The 19,911-nt window shown below is 33.4% G+C and overlaps 1 protein-coding gene across 5 annotated transcripts; it reads left to right on the top strand.

Moving 5' to 3' along the window:
* Window positions 1-2,191: 2,191 nt before the first annotated feature.
* LOC128155546 (uncharacterized) lies at window positions 2,192-18,244 on the top strand. 5 transcript variants are annotated; one of them, XM_052817315.1, is made up of 23 exons: window positions 2,192-2,335; window positions 6,528-6,649; window positions 8,483-8,539; window positions 8,858-8,928; window positions 9,531-9,627; window positions 9,751-9,819; window positions 10,206-10,297; window positions 10,488-10,561; window positions 11,021-11,103; window positions 11,699-11,782; window positions 12,034-12,086; window positions 12,257-12,334; window positions 12,781-12,841; window positions 13,044-13,158; window positions 13,466-13,539; window positions 14,367-14,483; window positions 14,959-15,151; window positions 15,341-15,438; window positions 15,532-15,798; window positions 16,341-16,397; window positions 17,049-17,102; window positions 17,212-17,301; window positions 17,565-18,244. In XM_052817315.1, the coding sequence occupies exons 1-23, from the start codon at window positions 2,260-2,262 to the stop codon at window positions 17,682-17,684; spliced, it is 2,202 nt and encodes a 733-aa protein (XP_052673275.1). In that variant the 5' UTR covers window positions 2,192-2,259; the 3' UTR covers window positions 17,685-18,244. The 5 variants fall into 5 exon arrangements, with proteins under 5 accessions (XP_052673275.1, XP_052673271.1, XP_052673272.1 ...); XM_052817311.1 differs by lacking the exons at window positions 2,192-2,335; window positions 16,341-16,397 and adding an exon at window positions 16,068-16,103 and having other exon boundaries at window positions 5,546-6,649; XM_052817310.1 differs by lacking the exon at window positions 2,192-2,335 and having other exon boundaries at window positions 5,553-6,649.
* Window positions 18,245-19,911: the final 1,667 nt, after the last annotated feature.

A 19,911-nucleotide genomic window follows, 5' to 3' on the forward strand; every position in this document is an offset into this window, starting at 1 on the left:
GAATTTTTCAATGGAAGTGGAGAGACTTTAAAACCTCGTGTTTGCATAGAGGATTATATCAAATACTATGAAAATCTTAATGAAAAAGTCGTTTTATCAGAAGGCAAACGAAACAGTGCGTTTTATTCCAATTAAGCCCGAATAATATGGCGAGTTATCTTGACTGCAAAGGATTTTTGCCGTTTTTTTCGACGTCTGGCGTTATATGTGTCTCGATGGCATTTTTCAATTTTAAGCCTAGATTTTATTTTTATTAACTTATGAGGTCTTGAACTATCTCAATTTGCTTTTTAAATCTTTGTTTGAACTCCAAATGAATATTGACAAAAATCGGGATAGACCTATGTATAATGTGTTTTCCTCAGCACATCTGTTGATAAAATATCACTTGGACGGGGCAACAAGATAAAGTAAGTTTCAAGGAGTTAAAAATAATTCCTATATAATTTAAGTAAAAATTGTCCGAGTGTCTTTAATGCATTTCATTACTAAAGGTTTATCGAAATTTCACCCCATGATAGAACAGTATTTTTTATTCTTCAGAAAAACACGTTTTTAGCTACGATAACCATTGATCAACCCCATAGGCGCCCCCTCCATCTAATTTTATAAATGACGAATGATAAGTCCATATCTGTATATATAGACTTGTACCCTCTTGACCATAAAATCAATATTATAGTATAGAGGGTAAACGTATATTTATAGACATTATATTAGACTTATTATTCGTCATTTACAAAATTAGATGGGAAGCGCCTATGGTCAACCAAAAAATATTTCAGATAGATAATGAGAGATTCCAGTTTTATTGACAATATATATTTCCTGCTAAGCTAAAATTCAATGAAGAGAATTATAAGTTTGCATGTAAAAAGCTTATTAGGCACGTCAAACTGTTCAAATTTTTAAAATTAAATAATCTGTCCAAGTGTAAACTGTAGAATTGCAATAGATAATATCAATATAAAGGTATCCTTTAAAGAGTTTAAAACACACACAAAAAAACATACTTTGGCATAAACAAAAAGCTAATCAACAAAGATCCACCTTATCCAAAAAGTATGTATATAGACAATAAAATCTTATATTCAAGTGATGAAATCTAAAAGGTTATGAAAGGTAGATAATTGTACTTATTTTTAATAAATAAATACATGGTTGTATGTTACGTATATACTTTAATATGCACTAACATAGACCTGGATTTGTTTCAACCAATCCTTTTACTATAATTATAGTACAGACCTGGATTTGTCTTAACAAAAACTTTACTATAATTATAATACAGACCTGGATTTGAGTCAACTAATACTTTTACTATAATTATGGATTTGTCTTCAAGTTAACTAATACTTTTACTATAATTATAGTATAGACCTGGATTTGTCTCAACTTTTACTTTAAATATAGCATAGACCTGGATTTGTCTCAACTAATAATTTTACTATAATTATAGTGTAGGCCTGGAATTGTTTTAGCTAATACTTTTACTTTAAATATAGCATAGACCTGGATTTGTCTTAACTAATACTTTTACTTTAAATATAGCATACACCTGGATTTGTCTCAACTAATACTTTTACTATAATTATAGTACAGACTTGGATTTGTCTCAACTCATGACACCCCGTGTGTCATGAAGTGCATCTGCACTGAACTGAACCTTACTTTCGAACTTTTTGAAAGTACATTTATGACTAGATTTTCTTTTATGAGCTCTCGTTGTTTAAAAAATTGAAAAAAACAGTACGTTGATTGTATTTGATTCATTAACCCCCACATTAAAAAAAAATATATTAGAAAATGGATTGCAGCCCCCATTCCGAATCAGAACAAGTGCACTGGGTGTTTTTTTTTCAAGGTTTGTTGTGTATTCGTATTCAATAAACAAAGGATTGTAAAAGCAATTAAAGGTCATGCAAACATAAACTTGTCTGTGTGGGTATATATGCTCATTTAGTAACTATATCCCTAATAGTCATGTTTCACTGGAAACATTCTCTCGATTCTCAAATTACGCCTGGTAAAATGAGTTCTCACTTCAACACAAAAGTCCTTTGTATCTAATGTCCCTGTTGACTCAAGATTATGTCACGTCTTATACAAAGATTCCATTTATAGGTTTGAAGAAACAAAAGCTAATAAAAAAATATTCATTTTTTTCCTCTATTTTTTCCAGACACAAGATGTTTTTGAGTAGCTCTGTATTTCCCATTTAAAGACTAGAAGTTCTGGAAATAGACACAAAGCGTCAAAATGACCTCGACCACCCCCGCTTTCCGAATGCTTCGGAACATGCAGTACAGACACGAATTTCTGTTCGGACATTCTTGTAAGTATTGTTTTTTTTATTATGTATATGAATGATCTTTAATAATCGCATGCAGCATCCAATATGCCAATGTACGAATATTAGGATATTAATTGCAAATAACTAGTGACAGTGAGATATCAGTTACACATCATGAATCACAACCAGGGGAAAAGGTCCATATATTCTGGTATCAGACCAGAAAACATCTGTAAAAGGATTTGCTCCTAAACTTTGGACCCTTTATAGAAACCTGCAGCATAAAAATCCCAACAAACCTACAAAACAGGCTGAGGACGATTGGATGACCTCAAACTATTATTGGATTTTTTTGTGTGTTATATACGTGTAAAACCCGACATTATAATTCCTATTCTGGAATACATGCCAGAATGCATCCAAATGGATTTACGATTCGAACTACATGTATAGCGCAGTGCATTGCATAGATGGCGGATTGGGTTTTTTTCTCAACAATCGGAATATCGCTCGGACTTTTCCGTCAAGTCGCGAGAAAAACAACGTTATTTCGCGAAGTGACGGAAAAGACCGAGCGATGTTCCGACTGTTTTCTCGGAAGGACATAACACCGTGTTCGAATTGGAAACCAGCTGATTTGTGATGATGATTAGTGACCGAATCACAGTATCTCGGGATTAAGATGGTTTAAAAATCTTTCATAATGTATAATAAAACTAGTATAGAAGATTTTGGTACATCAAATCACACCACTGGCATCAATGCAGTCACTGTACCTAAATACTCATGTATCAGATCTGACATTTTTAAATAATATACATGTATGGTATAATATCGATAAATTGACGGATTTTTTTTTGTGCAAAAGTTTGCAAAACAATATTTTGAAAAAATACTTGCCATGAAACAAGTAATTTGAAGTAAATTAAGCGTACATATTTAATCTTTTTTTTTTCTCGGTATTTTTATTTTTGTTATTAAAGGAAACTCAAGAAATCTGTTTCTTCCAGTAAACATCCTTCACGATGTATCACTGTCATATAGATTACCGACATGTCATCAAATAAGGACCGCTTACAGCGCCGCATTAACTTTAATTAAAACTTTAATCAAATGTGAATCCTGACTTTCAATTGATCAATTTTAGACAACAATCTGCCTTTATATCACAGTTCAATAACTGCTTGGTTTTTCTTCGATAGCGGCAATATAATAACCTCAAAATAGGCCATTGTTCAATGCATGACACTTAATAATCACTCTTCATAAAATACGGAGAGATAACAAATGAATAAAAAAAACCGAAATCTAAAAAATTCCACTTTATGCAATTATTAATATTGAACGGATACGTGATAAGTTTGTATAACTCATATTTATTTAGTTTCTCGCAAAACGTAAATATTTTCCTCATTTATACAGAACTACGAATTTGTGCTATGTAGGAATGTAATATAAATATACACCTCTATCTTTTTTGGGTTCCGTGTTGCTCTGCTTTGAATTTGTATTTCGTTTTATGGATTTTTGAAATGGTCGATCATGACGGTTTGTTATTGTCATTTTTTTTTCTTCAATTGACAAATAGCCATTTTCATATCTAATCAATAATTAAATCTGTATACATGTAGCAGATATCACAAAATCCGCATAGATCAGTACCACGTGATTGACAATTAAAAGAGAAAATCATGTTCATTATGTTGTACAATCACACAAAAATACAAGAAGCAAAGAGTTTGAAATCTATCAGTTGAAATGAAGTCTATTCCTACTCTACTTAGACCAAAGATGTAATGTGGAAGAGATCAAGCGAAATGTGGAGACAATTTTCCGCAGTCAAAAAGGTTTAATAAGTATACGAGCAGAGACGACATGGAGAACATGCCGACAGATGCGTTTGAAGTCCCGTGTTATTGTTCTGAAGGTCTAGAAACGATGACGTCAGATTCATCCCATGTATCGATTGGCAGGAAGTCGTCTGCAAACAGAGAATAGATTAAAAAGGGATTTATAAATAATCTATGAAAATGGGTTGACAGACAACATAAATGCACCAGTTTCTTTGGTTTTAGTTTGAATTTGTTTTTAATGTTTTTAGTTTTTGCTGCAAATTACCTTAAATAAAATTATTTTCTAGTATCATTACAATTTTTGAGATTACTGAAGATGGTCAAGCTATTTCTTCAATGATATTGATGAAATGGTTAAAAGGAACGTCTGGCTTTTAAAGCATTTTGAAACATATATATATGCGCTCCTACATCAAAACAGAATGGCAGTTATACAATGAAGCAAAAATTCATACTGCAGTAGGGTCATGGAAATCAAAATCCATTGGTCGGTTATTACGAACAATTTTTCAACGTTCCAAAGTTCTTGTACATTCCTGGCCCGATAAACGCTTTATCCATAATTATTGGACTTTAAAATGACGTTAATGGAAATATGATTCCGGACACTCAATTTAGTTTTCCTTTTACGGAAAGTGGTTCGTGTGATCTTTTTCATAAATCTCTTTCCGTCTGCGGCTACCCACACTTTATTCATGTTTACTTACCTCTTAACAATAACAGCTATGTTGATAAGTTTTGCCAGCGCCCATGTATTTTACGAGCCACCAAAAACTTTAAACTAAATCGTTTTACAAGGTTTCCTTTTTTTTATTATCATATTAAACAAATTACCGAAGAAGCTTTAAAAATCGATGTTTATAGACTTTGAATGCGGGTAGTATGAGATGTCATGGATAGCGGAACGAATTAATTTTTAAATATCTTGGATTTAATCCGTAGTTATGATAGGAATTAATTGTCCCGGCATGTTCTTTCTGGAGAGAGGTTAACGAGGGGAATATGGCGTTCGCCGGAGATCAATGTTTATGAATATTTAATATACTCTCTCAGGTGCATCCACATTCTCTAAGTCTATCCTCGGCAGATTTTTCACCCCGGGTGATGAGATCGTGTGTGCGCTCCAAATTGGAACTCTTGTGATAAAATATCGTGGAACGGACTGAGAAACTTATTAAATGGATCGATAGCTTGGCAGATAAGTATTAATAAGCATTTACATAGTTAGAAACCTAATCAGGTCCCTCTTAATGGTTTATAAACACTTCATGTGCAGGAATTTGTATCCAAGATTTAAATTACCATATTTCTCTCCTCGTTCGCTATCGCACTTCGACGGACTGAGTAAATAGCGACTGATTAAAAACATGCAGCCTAAATGAATTAAAACTGGTCACCCCCAAATAATGCCGAGCTGTTCAAATAGAAGTCTGAATCAAGCAAACCCATTCACTAGCGCACGACGGCGCTCGGCTGCTTGTTTATAAGTACCGGAGTTTTGATAATCGATAGGGATAGAAAATTGAAAGGATTTGAGGACTAATCCGGATCACTATGGATTTGAAATGTTTAAATAATATACTTATATAATCCGCGCTTGAGCCATTGAGTTTATCGTCAAGCAGGTGTCAAGGTGGTGTATAGATGTAGGAGGAAAAACGAGTTTCTTGTTTTCATTTCAAAGAGGAGGAAAATTAACGCATTCTAGAACGGATAGTTAAAATATATTACGACGAAGGGGATTTTTTTTTCTCATCTACAAAAGAATATTTGGAAATATATATTTATGGAATACCTCTTGTGGATATTTAATTGAATAGGTCTGAATTTTAAAAAAAAATAATTATTCACAATGAATGTGGGTAAAGCACGCCGTGCGTACCATAGTAATTTGAATCTCCCCAAAGCATTTACTCAGTATGACCTCGTACAGTCGGGGTTTGGAAAGAGTGTTTCGATGGAGGGGTTGAACAGGAACCACACAACTATAGACTCCGGGAGAAGGAAAAGTAAACTTCTAAAGATACCGAAAGCTGAAAGCAGAGAAGCACTGCCATTGTGTTTACCGAGGCTTGAGCCCGAGGTCGATCTAGACCTGGATGCTGACGCGCGCGATGTTAGCGCCACTACAAGGTTGGCCTCTCAATTGGATTCGAACCCGAGGGGCACCGCTGAACCGGATGTTCGGACGGAACATGAGAGCGACAGTGATGAAAGTGATTATTTAAATAATTATGACGACGATACGGAAACAGCTCACAAGAAATTGGACCAAATCGGAAAATTCGAAATGGAGCATAATTGGTTGCTGCACGAGGGTTTTGAACGTGAAAAGGAAGATTTTGTAAATAAAAGCAGAAAAATTAATATTCCTATTCCAGATGAGAACCCAGTGACGACAGTCAATAGTAGAATTGATGAAATTAACTCCATGGTGAAACCTAAGGCGGACATTGGGATCCTGATTCAAAACATGAACCCAGAGCAAAAAGAAAAAATTAAGGTACGTGGTTTTTTAAAACCAATAAAGAAGGGAAAATGCATAATATATACTTGATTGGAAATTAGACCCTATACAGAATTGTGCAGAATACGTGGTTTTTTAAAACCAATAAAGAAGGGAAAATGCATAATATATACTTGATTGGAAATTAGACCCTATACAGAATTGTGCACCGTATGTAGAGTTTACTGTATTTTATTAAGAATGGCATTTGCATAATATTTTGGGGTTTTATCTTTTGCGTGGTGTCTTGTTTAAGGAAAAATAATTGAGTTATCTTGAAACATGCACTACCAATCCTATTGTACAGAGAAGAGGGAGTTCTGTGGTTTTTGCGATAATGTTCGAAAAGAGCGAAATATTTGCTGAGTCTATACCATTAATCACACTTTGATCAATATCTGGTACCATTTCAGAGACTTAAGGCACTAGCAACACTATAAAAGTAAATGTTTCGGGCAGATTGTGTAGGCAAAGGTTCCGTTTTGATTCCTCTATATTTGATTTTTGATTAATTTTTCAGTTGCAATCCCCTACTCAAGGCGAAATCAATTACTGTATTGTATTCGGTCATTGGGGAAAATGAGATGAAAGTAAACAGAGGGCCGATTTCGAGAATAGGGGGAAAATTGCATCGAGAGAAGAGAGAGCCTTGTCAAAGAAACTCTCTACTTTCTAATTTGAATAAATGCATTCGTCTCCAATGACAGTATTTTGAGTCAACTGCTTTAAAAAAAAAACGCCGCCGGAAATTTAAATATTCCTAATAGGCCCTGATAGAGAGAGCAAGAGAAAAAAAACCGTTTTAGAAAATTCCGACAATTACTCGGGCTCATTATTCCGGGTAATTGTTCGGTATATAAAGCCTCGGTTCTCGCAGACATGCTATAGCAGACAGTGCTGTTTGTACATTCATCGGAACCCTATAAAAATTCTGGTTTGAACAATCCTTTTCAAAGGCACGTTCAACACCCATTATAAATAAAAAATCTAATAAGAAAAATGCACATAACTATTGACAGTTCAGGGCTTTTAATTATGTTCTGTATTTGCATTTTGCGTTTGGATCGATCGAATTTAAATGTTTACCACGGGACAATTAAGTGGGAGGCGTATGTTAAATTTTAATCTTCTTACAATGACGTAACTTTGTTCTTTAAGGGGGAGTCAAACAAATATATATCGTAAAGAATAATAAAGCCTTATGTTCTTTTGAGATTTTAAATACTTGCATTAAAAATTGTTATTTCTTGTTATTTTAATAGAATGCGTACTTTTGTAATGGTTTTTTTAAAAACCTTTTTGAACAAGGAAGATGGATGGAATCTTTATAGCATGTACATGAAGTTGACTCAAGATTCATAAGTGTGTTTGTTTAAGAAAACCTAAATCTTATATGGGTCATAAAGTAATCGACGAGGAAGATACTAAATCATTGTAACGATATCAAATGTTTGATCACTTAACCGTTCAAAATACCAATAGAATGGGTCTAGTTTGCCGAAATAAGATAATGCCATGGAGAAAAAAATGTCAATGAATATTTGATAAACTGTGGCTTCATTTGAACCAGAGCAAGATATAATTGATAGTGTATACTCGAACCGCTCTGGCGAAACTGTTAAATGTGAAAAGAAACTAAAAGATAGGGGGGAAAAACAAGAATAATCATTATGGTTAATAGCTTTTCATTTTGTCTACTCCTCTTTACTGTGGTTTCTATGATCAAGCTTTGAATCCAATTAACCAAGCTTCCGAAGGCTGTTCCAGAAAGTTTTCATCTTCTGACTCTGAAACCTTACTCTAAACAGATTTTATTTTCTACATTCACAGAAAATAGCAGAAACTGATATTGACGACATAAAGAAACGATTTAGAAAGAGTTGGAAGGTAAATCCGATTCAGTTGTTTACATAACTGTTGATTTTATCTGAGTACTTGTCCTTTCTTATTTTGTATATATAAAGAGTACTTTAAAAGTACCGATTATGGAAACCTTGAATTTATTATCTGTTCGTTTGAGATAAACGTTTATGTTAATCCCTCATTCAATAAATGTCACCGATTAAGATTTTAATCTGCATTAATATTCCATGCAATTATGCAATAACATTTTTTTCACATGACAGAGATTTTAAAATTCATATATTTCACATACTCAATTGCCAAATAAGGTTACATCTTATCAAAACTATGGTTTATTTTTAGAACGAAGATAAACTTCGCCATGCTCTGTTGATGGTCAAGATAATGAACAGAGCTCACCTGCCAAGAAGAAAGTAAGTGTCTCCTTGGTTACCTTGAACCCCCCCCCCCTACCCCACCCCCACCCCCTTCAACTCCAGCTTATCCCAACTCCACGAGTTGCCATACTTCTTTCATTCCATTGTTGTCGACAACAGTAAACCATTTCGCAAAATGTCTCATTGTATTAACGCAGCCGTGTTCGATATTTTGGAGTACTAAAGCTCGATTGTATTAACTTGCTTCTTTCGGGTCATTAGGCGATCTTTAAATCCATTTTATATCCAAACATACGATCTCTGCATGAATCAAAACATCGGATCAAGGGATTTTAAATATGGTTATCAAATTGAAGGTGATAAATTACAAGGCGTATGCATTTACAAAATATGAAACATCAATAATTGTGCGAAAATAGGGCATATATTAATGTATTCATTGAAAGTCGACCATTGAATATTTAAAATTTTAATAACCCCCCCCCCCCCCCCCCAAATACTGGAACACTACTGTGTATTTCATGAATGATCTCAAATTTTGTTTTTTAAAATAACAAAAAAAAAAATATACAGATGATATCAAAAGTATATTTCACACATGCATATGTTGTAAAAGAATCAACTGCTCTAAATCATAGATATTTCAAGGAAGAAAAGCCAGTTGCAGGAATGGCTTTGAGACGTCTGAAGGCACAGGACCAAGCTGAGCAGACGGACGTCCCACTGCGATCCTCTGTATGTACATTATTTATGATTTAATAATGTCTTCAAGTCGAATTCATATTTGATTCCAATCCCCATTTGAATATTTTTTTCAATTATATTTTTTAAAATTTGATAAGTTTCTAATTTTACTAGCTTGCCTTTGATATGGAGCTAGCTCTTACAACTCACCCTGCTTATCGAACAGAGGAGGACCTGGCAAAGGTATGATCGCTTTGACAAAACTTAGGTTTCATTTAATTAATTGATACTCATAATTGAGAGTAAAATTTATTTTTAAGTAGACCGAATTGAGAAATACATGTAAGGATATGAAAGATTAAAGATATGAAGCCCTTTCATTCTTTCCTAAAAATCGGAATAAAAAATTATTAAATAGATGAGATTAATTGAATAATAAGGATATGAAAGAAAGATCGATATTGATAATATTGATTTACATAAATGAACCTGACATATCTTTAACACCCCCCCCCCGGTATACAATGAATAGTTCCTTGTACGCGATTTGTGATAATGATAACTGATTAACAATTCAAAAATGAATTAAAGCAGGTTTGGATCTTTAAAGATATTTTCTTCATTTTAAGGTGATATGGGTACTGCGAGCAACAAAGGCCTTCAATCATTTATTTCCCGTGGAAAAAGAAAGAGACCTGGCCGAAGTTGTTGGTTATGAAAAGTAATAAAAGCATATCATATATATAGTATCTGTTGATGGATTTTAATATAAATTACTGGTACACTAGGCGCAGTTGTCGATTTGAACGAGACGCCATTCGAAAAGTTACACCGAAAAAGGAATTGATATTGACCAAAACATGATTTTTTTTTTGTAATTTCATATTTTAATGGAATATTCTTTATTTTAGATATGATCCTAATAGAATTATAGCATACCAAGGGCGAAAGCCTGAGCGGTTTTATTACATCATGACCGGAAAAGGTAAACATTTTGAAATTAATCATATATTTGTAAATTATGAATGTCATATTTCAGAGGTCGGCGTTAAAACTTTATATAGCCGTACTGATTTTAAATCTGTATGTAGTGATAGAGAAAATTAATATTTAGTTTTTGGTTTGACAAGTTTCAAAACCATAATATGTATACAATGAATTTATTGCTCTTACAGAATTGTTGAAATACGGTCTTTTAAGTCGGATTTTAAAAATGAGAATAAATGTATTGCATAGCTTAAACTCGAAGTTATAAGTCTGTTATTGTTCGGTCTGAGCAAATAATTTATGTTTGCGTTCGAATCTCTGAGTAGCTAATTTTGAGCTTATTGTGAACAATTTAGAAAAAGAAAATTTAATATACATTTCAAATGCTTTCATTTAAGCTTTAAAATTACGTAACCCTGTGAAGTAAGATATTTGTTGTTTTTTTAATGTTTTTCAGTCCGAAAAGTTCGGGAGTACGGATTATCTACAGGAAAAGTAACGCGGACCGAGGGACTAATCAACAAAGGCACTACAACTGACGTAAGTCTGGTGTTTGATCCAGGCTGTGAACGTACTTTTCAAAACGCCCACATGTCTTACTCTGTACGATGTTTTCAGGGGGGGTGGGGGGGGGGGGGGCAAGTGGGGAGTCCGTGCATAACTTTATGATAATTCGAATGTCGTGTTCAGCCAAACTCACTAAGCAGACAATATGACAAAATATATGTTCATAATAATTCCCCACAGCTGGTGGGGAAGTGATAAAGAAAAGAAAAACATTTATTATAAAGATCGTTTTTAGTAAGAGTTAAAACGTATTGACAAATGAGCTTTATTCATGGAAATTATCATGAGTTAAAACATTTCATCATTTACAAGTAGGTCACATATAAGGGCATGTACTTTAAATAGTTACGCTTTCTTTTATGATATATGTATATATGTTTTACGTACATGTAGTCAATTTCCGGTTCAGCGCCACCTGTCCATAATCAGTGCCATTGCTTCCTAATTTTTGGGGACCCGGCCAATTCGTAACATTGTTACAATAGTTAAACATTTATAGTTAGACCAATTGAATTGCTTTAAAAAATTCTGTTGTTCTTATTGTGATTTCAATTTGTTTGTGTTTTAGTTAGAGGAGTTAGAAGAGCAGTGGTCGAGAGAGCACCATCTTGTAACCCATGGGAACGTCGAAGTTCTCATTCTCCATAGATCCGTAAGATATATATTAAAAAATCATTAAATTTCAACAAAAGATAAATAATACGATTTACTATACACCTTTTACTTTGCATGAATTACAAAAAAAATATGAAAAAATGAATAAGTTTAAGTATCACCAAAATAAAAAAAAATGAAGAATCCATTTTATCTTTGATTTTTTAATGAAATTTTACATTTTAATTTGGCATTGGGAACCCGGTTCTTAAATCCTATTGAAAGGATATGGTTGTGTAACTTTTGCAGGATTTAATGAGATTACAAAACAAACTGGAAGGTCCTCCCATTGATTACCTTAGGTAAACAACATTTCTGCTCATTAACAAGTAGACATTTCATTGCTATTTCAAATCTCATAAAACATCTGTTAATATGTAATAATTAATTATTTTTGTTATGAAAATACTGGCGCCCTCCCCACCAAGTTTGTTCCACATATGAGTGACCTTTGATGTATCTTTTTTTCCAGGACATTACAGTTATTCTTTGAATTCCCAGTGGAAGTGTTCTTGACCAATACGGACGCAATTGAACTGAAATACTACGGGTACCAAATGAATTATTTTTCGTCAATACTTTTCATACATATTAATATTTATTGAATAAAAGACAAGCGAATATGTACATTCATGTTGTTTAAAGGTTTGCTTTCATTGTTTTAAATATTTCTTTTTCAAAGAAATTGTAAATGGTTACTGAAATGCAAAATATTATACAGTGTACCTTTCACATGGGCGTGAAAAGATTCTGTTTTTTTTTGGGGGGGGGGGGGGGGGTGGGGGATGTTGTTGTCGTTGATGATAAGGGGGCCCATTTTGAAGATTAAACTTTCCCTTTGAGGGTTATTTCTTGTTTTGATTGGTATTGCTCCTTCACACAAGTAATATACATAGTCAAACAATCATGAAATACTTTCTTCCACACCTTTCTGATGCTCCTCTAACACGCATATTTAATTTAATTTGTTCTATCCTTGAGATTAATTTGTTGCAGACAAGATGCTGTTATATCGGACGACACAAACAGAACCCCGTGGATCCACGTGGTCAAATCGGTAATGAACGACGGGATGAGAGAGAGAGAGAGAGAGAGAGAGAGAGAGTTATTTGTTATTTTGAGTTGTGTACAAAGATAAATTCAAAGCTATTGAGATTTTTATATAAAATTTTGTATAATAAAGTGCTTTGAACATAAACTTATTCAGTATGGTGTACGAATTTTTTTCATGAATTCAGAATACATTAAATACTTTCCAGGGGCGCGTTCGAGTTGTGCGTATGCAAACTGTAGTTGATGTCCAAAATGAAAGTAAATTTGCCTATCAGAAAACCGAGGAACTTGGATTTGGACGGTCTTTTAGCCATGCCGATGGTAATTGTTTGTAAATTGTGTAGATACGTTTATAACTATATGAAAAATATTTGTGCACGTTGTATTTCTTCAATTTTTAAATTCAGTAAATCAACTATGCACTGGAGTTAAAGAAAATTTTACTGGTACATGTGTATAATAAATGAGTACGTCTGTATTGTCTAATTAATTCTTTCTACATGTAAACATAGCCTACGTATTTACAAGAAAGTCAAATATAGGTCATAAGAGTGATAATAGGGGCCTTAATTAATCTCTGGATTCCAACAAATCAAATATTATTTGTATTGGATAATCTTTTTTGTAGCCATGTTAGGATCTCTGTTTTCTCAGCGGAAGGCTAAGGCGGAGCGGGGAGCTGATCAAGTGTCCTTTCCAGAGGTGATAATTTAAATGACGTCTTATATAGTCTAGTTTTCGTCAGAAAAACCATAAATTAATTGATATTTAGTTTTTTGAAACCACTTTTGATCATTATATAATTTTTTTAAAGGTTTAAAATTTAACGAAACTTGTTTTCAGTGACGTAAGCTTCATAAGAAAATCACGTATTGTGCCACCTTAATTTAGAAAATTGTTTATTTCTTCTCACCGACGGACAAGAAGTTTAGCCGATTCATATGTTTTTTTAATAAAGAGCATCATCTTATTACTTCATCTTATTAGCCATATAATTATTTAGTTTGTTGATCCCTTTTTTGGTTTGCATTAAAGTGGGAGAGGGCAGACAACCTTATTTGTTATGTTGAATTAAATTCTAATTGTAGTGTAATACCAAAAAAGAAAAATGTCTTGAGGTCCTCGGAAGATTATTTTCCTTCCGGAGAAAATAAGTGTATGCCATAGGCTTTTGTATTCATTTTTTTGGCACAGTTTGATATTTTCATTGTCGAAATTATAGAAAATTTCTAAATTACACTTGGGGGCGGGGTGTTTCAATTTCCTGTAATTTGCTCTGAATATTAACAGAAATATGAAAAATAAAAAATAGGAATGGGTTTAGGGTGTTCTTTTTTTTTGGTGTTTCAACCCATGTATTAAATCGTATGTAAAACTGGTATACAAATCTGTATTACAAATCTGTTTTTTTTATCTGAAATTAATGACTCAAAATTAAGAAACATGTTGAATTAAAGAACAATTGATGTGAACCGGAACACGACAGAATTTTGTTTATTCCATTCTAATTTTAACCATTACGCAACCAGATGCCGGATTTCTTACGAAGTCCTTTAGGACACACCCTTGGGATTGACCTTAATTCCCTGTCCAAGTTTAGTGCCCGGTCCACTCAATTTTCCGAGGGAATAGGTCTCCTCTCAAACGTAAGGTCATATTGGGATGACACTAACTCCATTTATTTGCATTTGTTTGACCATAAAAAAATTTCAATTGGATGTTTGCTGTGCTTTCAAAAGTGTGACATGTACACCTATTATCAAACATTCAATGGAGTAAACAATATGCATGGAGTTGACTAACCCATAATTTATGTGGTGTTGATTTTTTTGAATGAATTTGTCATTTTGAAATTTATTCATTCTAACATGTTTCTTATTTATCCTCACAAATGAGAGTTGACATGAAATATTAGAATATCTTATAATTATGTATACACGTTTATTTGTAAAGCAGGATCCGGATTTATTATCTATAACTTTTTTCTACAAAGTTTGACACAGAACACTTAGCAATTAATTAAATTGGGAAACTTTGCAAAAAGATGTTTTTTTTAATAATGAATGTTTATAATTTATTGTGAGATAAAACCTTCAATTTTCGATATTCTGAATTTTGAAGTTGACAAAAAGACATAAAACGACAGCATCAGCCGACAATAAAGCAGACGACAAGAGCGATAACTCTAAGGACAAAGAAACGAAAGAGAGCAAACCAGAGATAAAAGTGGAGACAATTCAGCCCTTAATGGAAGGGCCTTCCAAAGCCAAGAACATCAAAAGGAAAGCAAAACTTATAAAAACTCCCATAATAGGTAAATTCTAAAATTTATTTTGAACATTGCATACATTCTACTTATAATAAATATCCACCCTCCACCTTAATTCTTGAAAAATATAACCCAAAATATGAGAAAAATGATTCGTAGAAATAATCAAAAGTTCTTTGTGTCTATGTAATTATCGTTATCTTACATATGATATATGACATATTTTTCTTATAGCTGAACCTAAAACAGACGACCCAAAAAGTGGAAGAGGTTCGCGGGCGGACATAGCGCCAGAACATTACGTGATAGAGGAGGAAACTCCAAGAGACATGGTAAATTAACGACAAACTCTCGAGAGTTATTGTTCTTGATGTTAAACAACAAACCCTATAAAATTACTGATCGATTTTTCTTTTTCACTCTAGGCCAGCGCTTCCGATCGTTCTTCTTCGAACGGAACTGTATCTTTCCCGCCAATTAATGCTCTACCGTCTGCCAGATCGTGCGGAGAGAAATCAACAGCGAGCGAATTCCGACAACATGGAACGTTCCTCACACGAGAGAAAACGGAAGCAGAAACAGCCGTCTCGGCCAAGATCAGACGACAGAAAAGAAAAGAACATTTGCCTTGTCTTCCCAAGCTGCGTCCCGCAAAACTTCAGCTAGATATCCTCTCTGCTGGCGATATCTTTGTACGTAAAGCATTCTAACAGTTGATTAGCAGATATATAACTGGTATTTAAGGTCGTTCATCCCTAATTGTTTGTACCCCCTTCCCCACCATTCAGGATTATGAAGACCCACACAAATAATGGATAAAAAAAGAAACCACGTAACAATCTTTGATGCAGTCCTCAACCATTTTGAGTTTTAATATCTCTTTTCTTCCATGCATTATAGTGACTGCACTTTTTTGAGCGAAAACTAATTCCAAATAACCCCTTGTTCACTTTTTTACCAGTTGCAGCAATTAGACAGCACCAATAACGGATCAAAGGTCAATATTGAATATTGTTGGCGATCAGTCGGTTGCTTGTTGCTTCCTCAGTTGTCTCTTGCAGCTTTTATATTTCCGTGCCAGCAACGTCATTTCCTATTCGTGCGTTGCTCACGTGACACACAATGTTTCTGTTACACACATTTTTGCCTGACTAATATTGTGACACTTTCACAGGACTGTTGAGTGTGTTTGTGATTACTAATGATACTGTGTATATATTCACATGAACTCTAGGGGCTGGATGCAGTGTCCCGAAAATTTAGCAGTATGTACCGTGACCCGTTTGGTGAGGTGAGATAATTCGTACGAATTTTCGTAGACAATCTAATATCTTACTGGATTGCCAATGGGAGTTAAAATGTTTCTTCTTTGGATCTAACACTTTCGATTTTACTTACAAATAAAGATATTGATATTTTGCAAAATTTTAAATTTTTAGATTAAGATAACGAGTGAATACGGATTTATTCATTAATCTAAGTTTTCACGACAAGCAAGATGTACTGATTAAATTGATCTTCATTTATCATATTTTAAGAGTTTTTAAGAGTTTAGATTTTAAAAGCCAATACTAAAAAACTAACAACATGATACAATGCATTGAACAATAGAATTGAACAATTTCTTTACATGTTTATCTAAATTAAGGTCTCTGTAAATGTTAGCACATATTGGTGTTCTTCTGTTTAGCTCTTCACTAGTGAACACGTTATCTTGTGACTATGGTAGCTTTAGAAAACTTTGTCCTTAGTGCATGGAGTACTTCAGTAGCTATGTAACAATGATAATTTATGTGTAAAATATGCACATCACAAGCTAGCCTAGAATTTGTAAGAGCTTAAATTTAAAAAAAAAAATAAATTCAATGTTTGCTTTCATAAAAGTAGTTTACATCACAGAAGAAATAAATACATAGTTGAAAACAATTAACTTTTTTTCTAGGGTCTGGAACATTTGGATCCGCCTATAGCTTCGGAACCGAAAGGAGTTAGTTTGGTAAATGCTCAGACCCTTTCACAATTTCTAACATTCAAATTCATGTAATTAAATCGAGAAAAATTAAGTTTGAATTTTCTCTCATACCAGTTTTTTGAAATTCTTGTAGATAAGTGACGGAGCAGAGATAATTCGAATCAGCAAACGATTCTTTCTACAACATGCACAGAACAACACAATGTTACGAGTAGAGACCATGGTAGGTACCGGACAAATGTACCTCAATCTGTCTGTAGGCATGGTATCATGTAGACAATATACCGTAAAATATAATTATAGAAATATAGAAATACGCTTCAAAAGAGAAAAATACCATGTCAGCCGCGAAATATTTCTATACAACGAAGAAATGTAAATTGAAACAAACTGATTTGTCAAATAGAGCAAACTTTTTGATATCATTGTGATGTTTATGAAATATTTCTAATTTCTTCAATTTTTTAACACTATTGTTTGTTTCAGCAACGAGAATATATGTCCGTTGAGGAAGCCAGCAAAATCATTTACACCAACGAAACCTGGAACCAATACAAAGACATTCTAATGAAGAGGAAGGTGGATGCGCTGTTGAGGAGGGATTAACCAAAACTTCGTCTTGTCCTTAAAAATGGATTTTGAGCAGATAACATTGTAATAGCTTCCGGTTCTTGTGATAACATAATCATGACATCTACCTTGGTCTCAAGAGTCAGTTTTGAAGGGCGAAGAGAGAGAAAAAACTGTTTGAATGAGTACATTTTCATGAAAGACTACTTATAAGACTGTGCGTGCAATACAGTACTGACAATTGCTGTAACTTATTATTTATTCCTTCATATGTTGGTGCTTTGAGCAGCAGATACTGTCTGATTTCATAGTGCTAGTCAAACTACTCATCCGCTATAGTACCACTATGTATGTATGTATGATGCAGCTAATTGTACTTCACAACGAAAGAGAAGGAAAAGAATGGGTTGTATGGACAAAGAAAACACGGATTTTATCGTGCATTTATTGAGTTTCACAACAAAATATGTGATAAAGACTTCATGTATTTTTTTTTGTTTACTTTATGATCCAATCGATGTTTTCTTTATAATCAGTATTATTATTATGAATATTAAAAGTTATTTTTAATTAAATATAAATCTTCATTAACTTATTGAATATTGTTGTGTGTATCATTAAATTTTGTTCATTTGCTTGTAATGAGTAAACATTTGCTTGTAATGAGTAAATGTAAATATAAGCTTTTAAAATTATTGGTTTCAAAATTTAGATGTAATATTTTACGGTACATTAAACCAATACCTTCACCGAAAACCACCAATAACCAAAAATCAATATCATTAATAGCCATTAAACTATCCATTTTATGTTCTGTAGAAATATAGAGTTTTCGGGATTTCATGTAGTCAATTTGGGGTAAGTCATTTGATACATATCCGAGTCGTAGCATGTATACTTTCTACTGAATCTACAATGTAGCTCCCTCATAGACAATAGAGATTTTTATACCGCCATGAAATGTTCCATTCAGGGTTTCCATTATTGTTCCTCGATGGCGAAGTGAATCCTTTTCCTTATCACTTTAAAACCTTGTCAGAGGTTTTTCGATAATGGAGCCTCGTTTTGCCTATCAATTATTCACTTCCACTCGACAAAAAATTGATCATTTTCTCGCAGTAGTTAATCAATAGTTTCTATCATATTGATTGCGTCACTTCCATCCAATCCGTATAGTAGTATTTTGGCGGTCTTTTAAATTCACAAAAGTTTTGCACTTAACTATATCTAATATTGCGTATTGTTTTCTTTTCCCTCTCCCCCCCCCCCCCCCCCCCTTTTTTCGTTGCATTACAATAATATTGATAATCCCCATGGTAAGTTTTTACAAAATAATGTAATATTGCATTGCCCTGACAAAACAAGGGACAGTTCAATCGACCTGGGTTTTTAAATCAATAAAAAGTCTGGGTGACAAAGAACAATTCATCCATAATTAAGCCTCTCCGCAGCGATCCATAGCCATGGTCCCGGACCGCTGATCCAATTAGCTACATCCTGTTTACCTGGGTTTGTGGAAGTTTCACCAACTACCTGAAGTTATGATTAGGTGGAATGTACGAACAGAGGTATGTTAATTACTGTAGCTTTTCATTTTGCTTTAGTTTGGAATGTAGGATTTTCACTTATGACAAGATGGAATGTATTAGCAAATGTATTTTGCTGTAGCTTTTCATTTGGCGTTAGTTATAGGATTGTAAGATTTTCACCTATTAACTGTACGACTATGTACTAGCAGAGGTGCGTGATTTTACTTGTAGGTTTTTCTACTTTTCATTTTACGTTTGTTAGAAACGTATGCATGATTTATTCATTTAATGATACATATATATGTGCGTAACTGGCAATGCAATACACCATCAGTTCTGTAATAAGATCAATAAATTTAAATTAAATATTACTCGATTTTCAATCATCTACACAATTATGAACAAATGTAACTTTGTCAAATAAAAAGAATACATTATGTTAGTATATTAGATTTATCGAAATTTTCTTTTTCATCCTCAACACTTTAAGGCACACCGCTGTTCAAAAGCCGATATAAATGATTAAACAGATATGTACTTGTATAATTAACATATATAACTATCTTATCAATGGACTCTATTTTTTTTTAAATTTCTACAGAGTTTTTCTATATACACGTATTTATCTTTAAATGCATGCTTGTTTCCGCGCCACACAGTTTATTATGTTAGTTGAAAACTTTTTGGGTAGGGCATCTGTTGCCTGTGGTGGCATATCTCTGCCCCTTGTATGC

The sequence above is a fragment of the Crassostrea angulata genome, chromosome 7 (genome assembly GCF_025612915.1).
Source record: "Crassostrea angulata isolate pt1a10 chromosome 7, ASM2561291v2, whole genome shotgun sequence".
Lineage (NCBI taxonomy): Eukaryota > Metazoa > Mollusca > Bivalvia > Ostreida > Ostreidae > Magallana > Magallana angulata.